Consider the following 12587-nt stretch of genomic DNA (forward strand, 5'->3'; position numbering starts at 1 on the left):
GAAAAACATAATGCTGCATTAGTCATCATTACTTGTCTTCTGAGACTGTTGCAATTGAATTTATGTTTGGAAGTAAAGACAGTGTAGTCTGCCAGACTAAAGAGACAAAAGTTAGTCTTAGTAATGGCAAAAATAATTGCAATAAGTAGACATATTCTATATGGTGAGTCACTGCTGAGTACAATCCCACAAATGAGCTGTTCCTGTAAGTCTGCTAACTGCTGGGTATTAAGTCCTACTGTTTATCTACATGCAAGTCTCACAGTCTGGTTTAGTGATTTATTTGACAGTAAAATTTCAAACAGCTTCCAGTGAAAAGCAGACTACCCACAACTATAGTATGTAATATGTTACAGCAGAGTTGCAATATGTGTCTTTTTTATGTGTCATGTAATGTATTAATAGTAACAGAGTTGTGATATTCCTGCTTATGTGTGCATCATTATTTGAACAATAAGCCCCTAAAATATGGATGTAGCAATATCTTGGGGCCAATAGTATTTATAGTGCAAATATTTCAGATGCATTTTATGTAATGCTGTGTTTCTAATGATATTAAAAGGATTTGATTTACAGAACAGCTTAACATTTTGTAGGTATAACTCCGTAGGCTTAATTAAATAAGTGCCATTTAGATGTTATCTACCAGATGATGCCCAGAAATCTGCATTCTTATATTATCATCCTCTTAGCTGAGTTTATCTGCACCCGTGACGTCGGAGCCACGTTTCAGAACTGCACAAATTATTCTTGACTGTCTCTATTCAGAGGTACTTTTTGTTACCTCTGAAAAGCAATCTCATGTAGTATATGATTCAGTAGCAGCATGGTTAATACAAATAAGTAAGTGAACAAATTTCTACATGGCAGTGAATGTTTATTATATCATTAGTTATTTATGCCATTGTTAGGTTTTAGCGTTTTTAATGTGGCTAATCCATCATTCAAAACACTGTAATGTTATTCCACTCTTTTGAACCTTTAGTATAAAATATGTGATTTGGAGCAAAATTTGTTTGTGATTGACAGTGATGGAGAACTGTTAAGCAGCAGTCGGATCCCTGAAACATTTGTAAGCAAATTGGCAACTTTGAATCACTTTCTGTGTCTTGATATGTAAGATTTGGAATCAGCTCTGTGTATCTTGAATTCCGTGCTGGAAAGAAACTATGTTTTCTGCTACAGCACTGTGTAATTTTGATGATACTATTCATGCTAGTGAGGAACATCACCTCTGTTCGGAACTGGTGCTTTTTGAAAGGAAAATTCCTTTTACGGTTGTAAGTAAAGGGAGTTACGAAATTTGTCTTGAGTTTCTGTGCAGTGCAAAATCTTCATTCATTGGTATATGAGCAGGTAGAGTTTTACACATGCAGTGTTGGCACTAGGAAGAGTTTATCCCAGGCTATAATAACCCCATCACTAACTACTTAAATAAACATGGAGTTCACAGATTCATACCACTCTTGATTGAAATAGTGCTGAGGGGTGGAAGCTGCTTGAAATCTCTTAGAACTTTTGCAGTTGCAAAATTACTCTCATCTGTGTGCGAGTTTGAATAAAAAGTGTTTGGGGCTGGTAGGGTTTGAGTTCAAAGAATAACTGTGGTTTGCCAAGGCAAGAAGTAGATAATTAAAGCAATGTTTATACACGCACTTGAGAGTTTCACAACTTTAAAGTTTACTTTTTCTAGACTGAAAAGGAAAATAGCCCTCAAAATGTATTAGTGCAAGTCTCATTGAATCTTCTAACAGCTCTGGAGAGTTGTATAATAATTATAGTCTTTATCAGAAAACTTACTGTAAGAGTTATATTCTGTGATTTTCTATGTATTATGCGGCCATGAGTTGCCGTACCAGTTTGCTCAATTCACAAGTCAAACGAGGCTTTATGAAAAGGCTAATACTGCAGCCGCAGCCTCTTGTGTGAGAGTTAGCGTCTGCTGTTGCTTCATGCGCCACGAGCAACTGGAGTGACTTGGGAATTAGAGCGTCTGTTCTTTGGATGAGTTAAGAAGCAAAACAGAATTTGCTTTGTACTTCTGCTGTTACATGGAGTCTTCAGCGTCATTGGTAACGACCGGCTTCACCTGCAGTTTTAAGAGATGTGACTTCAGAGACACATACTGCAAAAATGGACGCAGAAAGTAACCAGGTGCCGTTTCTGTAGGCTTTTTTCACCATAAGTGTGTATTAAGGTTTATGTATTTAGTTCATTATTTATTAAATATTCAGTGTTGCAGATCTAAAGAGGCAGACGTTTAAATGTCTTCAAGGCATGTTAAAAAACAAACAAACAAGAAATAATAGGGTTTAAATGTTCACCAGTAAATTATTTTAGATATTTATAGTTACGATCTCCTAAAAGGTTGCAGAGGACGCATGCCCTTTATGGAAAATGTCGTGTTAACACTAGGAGGCCTGCTAGGAAATCTTGATTCAGTTTTGGCGGTGGGCATTTACTGACTTCAGTCTGATTTTCTTTTTTTTGGCTTCCAATATTTAGTAGTAGAGTGAAATTTCCCATCTTTCAGATAAACACTCTGCATTAAGGTTGATGTGAAAGTTGAAAGAGACACTCAGGTATACAGCTTATATCCAAAAAAAATCTTCATTTCTGCTGAATTCCTCGGGACAGAACCGTTTCCATTCAGGTTGGTTTCTTACATTGGTGACGTGGTTTGAGGGTTTTTATGCACGTGGACCGCGATACTCTCGCCAGGTGTGTTATTTCCCAAGCCTGAGGCAGGAGCGCGGCTGGCGGTTGGGGTCGGAGGCTGCTGAGGCCGGCCGTGGCCGTACGGAGCAGCACTGTCTCCCAGTCCCTCCTCCCCGTCTCCCTTTCCTCCCCCAAACTCAGCCTCGCTCAGGCTTTCCCACCGCCTCTCTCTGGCTGACTCCTGTCCTCCTCTGAGCACCTGGGAAGCTGAAGTGACTCAAACACGCTTGCCGTCTTTGGCAGCCCCGGTGGCTTGACGAGACGGTGAAGGCCAGCAGAGGAGGGGCAGGGCTCCACCGGCTGCCGGGGTGTGAGGAACAACCGCGTCTTCCCATGGCAGCTGCAGCCAGCTAGTCGGCTGTGTCACGTCACTACACCTTACTGAATGACCTAGTTTAATTTTGCTTTGCGTTGTTCTTTTCACAATGCAAAATTACATTAACATGAAAAAACGACAAGAGTGAATGTCCTGGTGTCTGGAATGAATGTGCTTGGCCAGCACTGGAGTCATCCCATGGATTTTAGGATGGCGACTCCGTGACAACTGCCAAAGTGGGCTATGAAAGCTTTAAGGTAAAACCCAAATTAGGAGCAACTTTACTAGCTGTAGAGTTGCATTTGTTTGTTTTCTTTTTTTTAATTGATTTAGGAGAGAGATTATTTATTATGCCCCACAAATGCTGGCATGCCCTTGAAAACAGTTCAATTAGTGTATGAGAGAACTTTTTCTCAGGTATGTTTACTAAGGCATTGGAGTGTTTATTTTGCTTAAAGAGCAGATATCTAAGAATTTTGCAGATGCTCATAAATTTATAAATACTACCTGCAGGTCAAGAGAGTCTGTGTAAGCTTGTAAGGCAAAGAGACTGTTTCTCTTCCTTTTAGCCAACATTATTTTCTGAGAGTAAGGGCAGAACTGCGACTATAGAAAGGCGACAATATGAAATGAAAGGCCCTCCTCCTCATCTCCCTTTTTTAAATAATTTTCCTCACTTGGAAAGTGATGTACTAGGCTAGAAAAGATATTGCCAAGGATGAAGCAGCTTTTAATCAGGGAATGAATTTACCCCGGTACATTTTAGGGATTGAAAACTACTGAAACAAGGTATTATAGAATGTGTAAGCATTCAAAGAAAATTAACCGCGTGCACTTGATCTACTGCAGGTTTATGTTTTCGGCATTGAGTATGCCTTGTTGGTATTTTTTAACACTCTTCAATGAAAGTAGGTATTTTATACATAATGTTAAACATTCTGTTTTATTTGTGTGCTCCTAATTGCCTTAGAAAATCCTACGACCTAAAAAAATCAAGTTTCATACAAAGTTTGGTGAAGGCACCTGACATAGGACACCTCCCTATACATTGTTATTCTGTTTTGATAGGAGTGTGTTTGGACATACAAAGTTGTCACTGAAGAGACTTCACATGTATAATTATTTGCTTCATAAATCCTAGAGAGGGAGAGGGAACCAGCCACGGATGGTGACTCACAAAGACATATTGGCACATGCTGGCTCCCTGATCTGTTAAAAATAAAAACATGAAAGGAGTTAAATTAATTCTGTGATTACTCATTTTAGAGGAAGAAGTTTTATCCTGTTATTGGTCTTGAGCTAGGCTACGTTTTCTTTTTCTCATATCCAGAGCTGCCTGTGGTAACAGTAAAATTCTTCTAAACCATTGCTAGAAGTCAGCACCGTGTGACCTTTACTAAGCAAGCGCTTTTCAGGGAAACATAAACGTAAAATAAATAAAAATTATTTAGCGTAATATTTGATGGAAAAAAAAATAGGGAAGAAAACACAGTTGTGACATCATTTTCACAGAATTCTACCTCATCCCAGGGAAATACTGTGGCCGGCACGTATGTTGGAAGTTTTTGCTTGCAGTCTTCTGTTAAGGCAGTCTCCCACATCTCCAGACATACGCTCAGTGGCTAATCCTCTGTGGATGCTTTCATTGCTGCTTATTTGTAGTGTACAAAATCCAGTTTTATGTTAAGTAGGTGGGTTGCTGATTTGCCAGCATGCCATTCTGGATCGGGCCTTTATGAATTGTTTTTAAGCACCAAAGTGGACAATGAAAGCTTTATATCAATTCCCCAATTAGCAGTAATCATTCTTGTTAAACTTTGGTAAAGAGCTGTAGTATGTGATGAATGTAAAGTATTCATTCCTGTTTTTTTTTTTTTTTTCCTCTGCATTTCCACTTTGGTACATTTTGTAAAATAGTCTTATACTGCTTGTTATTTCTGTTCGTATTGCAGATTGAGAATGTTGATGTCTGCCTTAGCTTTCTGGCAGCCAGAGGCGTAAATGTCCAAGGTCTTTCTGCAGAAGGTAAGAAGAAACAGATTATCAGAAAAAAATAGTAGTATTCTTTTCTTAAAAGTCATTTTCTTAATTTAAATTATTTGCAACTAAGTACCGGACTGCAGCTGTTTTGAACAGCATTAAAACAGAGATTACTGATAGGGAGTGAGAGAGAGGTTTAGTCTTCCTTTTAATTTTCTCTTAAGATTGAACTGAGAAATTCAGTATGTGTATGAAACCTGAGACGGTGTTTTAGAATAATAATGTATTCAATTGTATTAATCTTTTTTCGTTACCTCCACAGTATTAGGTAGGTACAGGGTTTCCCAAATGTACTAATAAACTTGTTCATTTATAGGATTTGAACCTACGAACATAGATGCGAAAATCTTGCTCAGATAAGTTATCTCAGGGAAGACTGTTTGCTTAAGCTAATTTATTAGTAGTAGTAATGTTATCAGGCTGAGGCCAAAATGTATTGTGTATTTTTCATGTCATGTTTTAAATGAAAGAATGAATGAATGTGCTGCTTATATTATAGCCCTTTTTACTATGTTGTTCCCCTCAAGTTACTGCCTGGTGCAGTTATGACTGATTTAGTAAATATATCAAATAAAACCAATTAAAATATCTTTTGTGTTTATTAGTATGTAATGTTTGCCAAATTAATGTAAAATTAATTGAAATAGGTGGATACTATATCATGTAAATTAATAAAATGTATTCAAGCATTTATCCTGTAATGGATTGAGCACTTCTGCAAGGTGCTGTGCACTTTCAAAAGCCATTTGACCTCCGTGGCAGCTGACGCTAATAAGTATTTACAAAATGCAACCCTAAATTTTTACTTTGCTTGTAGTACAACTAAAAGCTAGAAGGTAAAACACTCTGTTTTCAGAAATGGTAACTTTGGCTGAATGTTAGAAAGTACATAGAGAAAAAAGGTGGAACACTAACAACTGTTTGGTTTTAAAATTAACACAGCTGTTATCTTTCACCGTCTCTAACTTTAGCAGAAACCCTTAGCAGAAGCGTAACATGGCCATGATATGTGACATCTTTGTTGCATTGCTTGTCTACTTGTGGAAAAACTCCTTAATTAATTCAAAGTAATGCCTGTGTATACTGTGGATATGTTGATATGTGAGAATAGTCAAAAATTACATGTTGGCATTCATCTCCAAGCTATTTAGAATTTGATTTTTTGAGGGGGTGAAACCTATTATTACTTGGATATGAAACAACAACCAAATGTGTGAATAGCCTGAATTTATTTCATTAGACTATTTCTTCATTGTTCGATACCATGACACAACGTATAACACTCTTTATTTCTATACTTTATTAAATTAAAAGCTGGGTGCCTTTTGAAATACATTACTTTATTCATAACTTATTTTCACTTTAGAAAATAATTTTCAACAGGTTATAAACTTCAGCTGTGTAGCATTAAATGCAGATACTACTAAATGCCATAATGCTACATAGCATAAAAGGCAAAAACTAGTTTGTAAAAGTTTTACAAATCCAGAAAACATAATTCTAAATGATTTATTTCATAGTATTTTGAATTAGTGTTCCTGTAACTTTTGAAAACTATTAACAAAATAAATTGTTTTTGCCTGACAAAGTATTCTTCACTTTGGAGCACTCATATAGTGTTTCTAGCTTTTCTTGAGAAGATCTCAAACTTTCATTTCCAAGACTCAAATTGAAGTGAGTGGGAATTTAAGATGAAAGGAGTAGATGGAAGTTGCAACTGAAATCCTCGCCCCACTGATAAAAGCGGCAAAATTTGTATTGAATTCTGAGTCAAATATGGACCTCTATATTTTTTGTGGAGCCTACACATTTACAGTTGAAGAGTATTAACTGTATTTCTGGTATCCTCATCACTTCAACCTTTTGGCTATGGCACACAGGACATTTTTTATATTGCTAAAAATCCAGTAATTCATGAAGTGCGTTCTAATAGAGTGATGCTAAGGGAAGTCTCTTAAGAAAATAAGTCATTCACTGGTATTGCTAAGTTTGTCTTTTTAATGAAAGAAACAATGCTACCTAAATATAGGAATTCTGGAAAGACAAAGCCAAGGCTTCACCATCCTCCTTGATTTTATGCTCTGCAAATCTGTTTGAAGTAAAATGAAGACCTTCCAAAAGATAGTTTATATATGACACAGCTAATGTATTATTTTTTCTCTATTTCTGCTGTTTTTTTTTTTTAAGTCATGAGTGTATTATCTTAAAAGCTGTCACTTCAGTTTATAATGTTACAGTATGGAAATAATCTTCGTTTGTTAGGGCTTTTGTAGTTTCTTGTCAGTCATACTAATTCTTCAGCCTCAAAAAGTTACCAAAAACACAGTGGTGGCAGACTTTGAGTTCTGAAAAAAGATTAAAACTAGTTTTTCTATTTTGCAGTTCATCATAAATCTGCTGAAAATGCTTTAAAATCTTTGTGAGTAATCTTAGTGCAAATTGACACAGAATGCTGACTCCCTTAAATATACCTTTTTTTCTTTTTTTGGTATGCACGGTCCTGAACATTACAATTTGTCCTGAGAAGAAGGAATTGAGAAAAAGAGAAATGTTTTTAATCATTAAATTGTCAAGTTACGTTCATAGTGTTTTGTCAGTACATTTATGTTTAAAATCAATTAAGTTCAGAAATTGGTAAGAGTCTGTTTCTTGTAATAGTAAAAAGATACATCTACCAAAGTCTGTGAGGTCCTTTATGAATGCATGCTTCAGTCTCTGGAACAGTAAAACGTAATCGTAACAAAGATTAAAGATCTTACAAGAAGTTTCCCAGCTCATTGTGACACTTGAGCAAGGAGCTCCAGAGCAAAAATCATTTTCAAATCTTGACTGCAGAATCTCTACAGGAGATCCCCAAAAGATAAATAATAAACCAGGTGCTGAACAGAAAAACACTCCTGCCGCCCTCTCCCAAAACAGGGTAGTACATATTAGAAGCTTTTCCTGTATAAGAGAAATCTTCCAACCTTAAATGGTTTAAAAGCAGAAAAGGAAACGTTCAGAAGTAATTTCAAAAGTTATCACATTCTCCTTTAAAAATAGATCAAAATATAGTTGAAGACAAAAAAAAGAGAGGTTTTAAGTTAAAAACTAATTAATGTGATTTTATAAAACAAGGCGTTATTTTTTATTGACTATTAAATGGTAAAAATGATAAGAATAAGCTGGTATCAGGTACAGCTGATATGTAAGCTTAAAACTGGAGCAGCTTAAAGAAGGGTATTTATGTGTGGGGATTTTTCTAAGATAATTTTAAATAGGAATTTTCTGCGTTCCTTGATGATGATCTTCCTGCAAACTAATGTGACTGCAAATGTAATCCTTTCTTAAAAAGCTTTCTAATTTTGAGAAAGTTTTTCTGCATATCTGTGGTGGTTTCATGTGGAATCAAAGATCCTGCAGGACCTTCAAAGAGAACAGGAAGAAGGATGGGTTGTCAGAGCAAATTTCCATTTTGCAGTACATTCCAGCGTCCTGGGTTGTGTTTGCTTTTGTACAACAGAATGAGAGCATAAAGGCTCCTATGTTTGCTGGTCTGATCATGTTTCTACTAGTAATTTCTTACTCCTTTGGAAAGAAAATGCGTATTGTTCAAGCACATGAATATGACAGTGCTAATTAATAAATCCTGTTTTGAATATTGCATAAGAAGAGGTGAGTAGCACCTACAGCTCAAGAAAGATTGCACGGTTGCATGCTAGTGTATACATTGTTACAAAGTTTTAGGCCTAATGAGACCCTTTCACAAGAAGTTCAATGCCAAAGAAAATTGATAATAAAGTTCTGAACAGACCCAAGTGCTATAGATAATTTCATTGAAGCCCCCCAAGGCATCTTTTTGACACCAATCCTTTAGGTGGAGAGAATAACACTAGACTTTTAAAACCTTAATCTCAGGCTGAGGGGAAAAAAAAAGGACTAAGAGGGAAAGGAATGAGAGACATGAGGAAGCTCCTGTGGATCAATGCGGTTTCATACTGGTAGCTGTTTTAGCCTTGCATGAAAGCAATACCTTTGAAGCTTTCGTTAATCCATACTAATAGCATGAAATAGATAATCATGTAACTGGAAAGCTCCAAGATATAATCACAAACCTCAGGTCACCATTTGTTCTTGCTATTTTCCATTTACTACTTTTTTTGAATGAATATGCGCTCATCCCAAGACCATTATCATCTCCTCTTCCAGATTTTCCTGGCAATCACTGTTTACCGCTAGTGTGCATAGAAGGTGCCCAAACAACAAGAAGGATACGAAGCAGCTAGGTAAAAGGGATCTGTGCCTAAAGCTGAAAAGAATTCAAACTTTACCACTTGTTCTTGCCTCTCAGCTTCCCAAGAATTGAGGCAGGAGTATTCATATCAGATTATGTATATTATTTAGGGTTTGGTTCGCTCATCTTTATGTCCATGCACGTGTGACTGATCATGATGAAGTTATGGAGGTAGGTGTTTATTGCAAAAAAGGCAGATAAATAACCAAAGATTATAGTAGGTAATAAAGTATCAGCAGTATCTAAGATATGCCTGATGCTGGAGACAGATACAGTGATACAAGTGCATATATTTGTATAGTTATATGTATGTACATATATGTTTGAGTCTAAAACTAATGCAAAACTGAAAGCCTAAACCACAGCGATGTCACTTCTTTTTTTCTTTTTTTTTTTTATTTTACAGAAATAAGGAACGGAAATTTGAAAGCCATTTTAGGCCTGTTTTTCAGTTTGTCTCGCTACAAACAGCAGCAACATCATCAGCAACAATATTACCAGTCTTTGGTGGAGCTACAACAGCAAGTCCCTTCACCTCCAACGGAAATCAGCCAGTCCAAAACGCACCAAGATATGCAGTCGAGGTAGGTTAAAAAGTTGCTTTTCTCTGGTGCAAAAGCCTTTTACTTGGCTGTCCAAGAAAGACAACTTTAAGTGGAAGAATTCCGTCACCTACAAAAGACATAAAAGACTGGCATTTAAAAATATTATTTTATAATATATTTAGTAAAATGGTACCTATCTTAAGTATCTGCCTTTTTTTAAACTTGCATTTCTTGGGAGTAAAACTCAAGTGAGCAGGAAACATTCTCAATTAAATTTAGTTCAAGTTTTAATTAGTTTTAAGGTGTTCTTGGACTTTATATTTGGATTCTCCAAATGTTCTAGAAAATGACCTTGCTTGCAAGGCAGATAATAGAAAACGTGAGCTTTTATACAGGAGTATCTGACTAGAAATGCAACTCTGCAGTAAGCTCACCTGAAGGACAAAACAGTCTTTTGTGTAATCAGAACCAATTACACACCTCAGATTAGTGTACCGATTATTTTTATGTTTTCCTAAAATACCCAATTCCATATACAAATGAATAATTTAAAATAATTAACAAAATGGTTGGAGAAAGGCACAATCACTAGCTTTATGCATTATAAAGTCTTTTCATCACAACACATTCTGTTTTTGAGTGCCTAGCTCCGTTTGAATGGGTTTTTTTTTTAAAGGGAGAAGCAATGGCCCCAATCTAGTTATTTCTTTTAAGTGATCAGTTTAGGGTTTAGGTTTAAGAAAGTACAAAACTCAGCAGAATTCTTAACTGCTGAATTAGACTGCTTTCAGAGTGAAGCTGGACAAATATTTTGCTTAAGGTGGTTGCTTATTGGCCATGACAAAAGAATCAGTTTTAAACACAAATATCTCTTTCAGTGAAAAAAAGTGTTAGCAACATATACTTTATTGGGGGGAAAAAAAGGCTATTCATGTGTAAGACTCTGGATAGTGAATTTCTTAATGAAAAGCTTTATGTACTGCTCTGTTTGGTTTAATGTTTGTTTGATATACTATTTGCTTGCTTAAAAGATATTTGCATACTTAATGAATAATAGAGCCTCTAAGATGTGATAGGTTAATGATATAGGATGGAATACAAGTGTCAGAATACAATGATAATATTTTACATTTTGAGTCCATTCACATCAAAAATACACTGTCATGTTTGCAATAAATTTTTTCCTTCTTCAGTTGCGAAAACTCATTCAGACTTCAACCCAATAGAAATCTTTGCCTTGAAACTAGGAATGGTGTAAAAATAAATTTACAGGAAAATGTTGCTGTTAGCAATTACCTCGTTTGATAAGATAATTAAGATATACTTCCATTTGCTTTGGGCATCACAACGTGAATGCATTTTTTTCCTCTGCTACTGAATATTAATGTCTTTGCATGCTCTTCCTGTAAAGTTTACTATGAATATTTAATCTGGGGATTTATGGGCTGATCCTGGAAGAATTTGAGAGCTCAACATTTTCTGAAGCTGAATTTTGCATTCTGAAGGATACTTAATACTGTATGATAGGAAATAGCATCTTGCTCTTGAGAAAATAGATTCTTTTTCAGTATTATCTCCATCATAATGAGGGTGTTTTGAATGTAGGTCTACAAATAGACAGTGTTTACTGCTTTAATCAGTGGAATAAGGGACTAGCCAGCTGCATGTGAATACTGTTGGTTGTAGGGTTTTTTTTGTTTATAATTTAGTAAAAGTGCATTTTTTTATAAGGATAGGTACCATATTTCCTTATACATTACCACTACTGAAAGGAAGTCTGGCCAAAAAAGCTTGGAGCAAAGCAGTTGTTTATGATTTGGAAGACAGCAACTACATACTAGTCCTTTGTCTGCTAAGGGATGGTAGGCAAGGAGAGGATGAATTTGTTATGAAGCTTTTCTTTCACTGCAATTCCTCGAAATCTCATGGTTCTTCAAACCCTTTCTTTTCTCCTTTCTTTTGCTAACTTTAAATATACTTCATTATGAGGAGAGGTGATCATTCTGTGTGCAGAACCCCAGCTTTCGTGCCTTCATAAGAACACAGAAATGCGAAAGCTAAGGCTAGTTTAACAAAATTTCGTCTTTCATTAGCATGCTTTCAACCGTCTACTTTAAAGTCAGGAGTCTTAAGATTATTTCATTCCTTGATTAAATTGATATTCATGGCTATGTTTCAGCTACAAAATTTTTCAGCTGTAAAAGATTTTTATACTGAGGTTGATAGTATCCTTCTTACTTCCTATTGGTAAAATTAAAGCAAGAATTCAGCTGTTTGCTTTCATATAAACAGAAGTTGAATCTGCCACCATAAACTTCTGTACTGTCTGTGAAGAATCTGAATTTCTCTTTCCATATATTTTTCAGTAAAGGTTTTTTAAGTAAACTCAAGGTCCCTAGTCCTGGAAGCTTTATATATGAAAGACTCGTATCTTCTGCTACAAATCCTTCTAGCATTCTGAGCTGCCAGCAGTACAATGAACTCCAGGACTTAGAAATGCTGGTATCACACAGAAATGTTGGTTTCTTTATTTATATTAATTAGCTCTTTCATTTGTCGTTGTTTTGAAGTAATATTAGGAAATTGGCATACAATAACATGTGCCTTTCTAATAAAAAATTACTACACTTGAAAAATAAATACATGTGCATGTGCAATTATTCATTGATACAAACTGTCTGTAGTAGTCTTGGCA

General features: G+C 35.8%; 1 protein-coding gene across 18 annotated transcripts in view; it reads left to right on the forward strand.

Annotated features, from left to right (window-relative positions):
- Positions 1-12587, forward strand: part of NAV3 (neuron navigator 3) — a 552459-nt gene that overhangs the window by 379214 nt on the left and 160658 nt on the right. For all 18 annotated transcript variants that reach the window (XM_009669555.2, XM_068936171.1, XM_068936179.1 and 15 more), the window contains 2 exons: positions 4987-5059; positions 9754-9931. In XM_009669555.2, the coding sequence (XP_009667850.2) occupies positions 4987-5059; positions 9754-9931 (251 nt within the window). The remainder of the gene's footprint in view (positions 1-4986; positions 5060-9753; positions 9932-12587) is intronic.

The sequence above is a fragment of the Struthio camelus genome, chromosome 1, assembly GCF_040807025.1.
Source record: "Struthio camelus isolate bStrCam1 chromosome 1, bStrCam1.hap1, whole genome shotgun sequence".
In the NCBI taxonomy this organism is placed as follows: domain Eukaryota; kingdom Metazoa; phylum Chordata; class Aves; order Struthioniformes; family Struthionidae; genus Struthio; species Struthio camelus.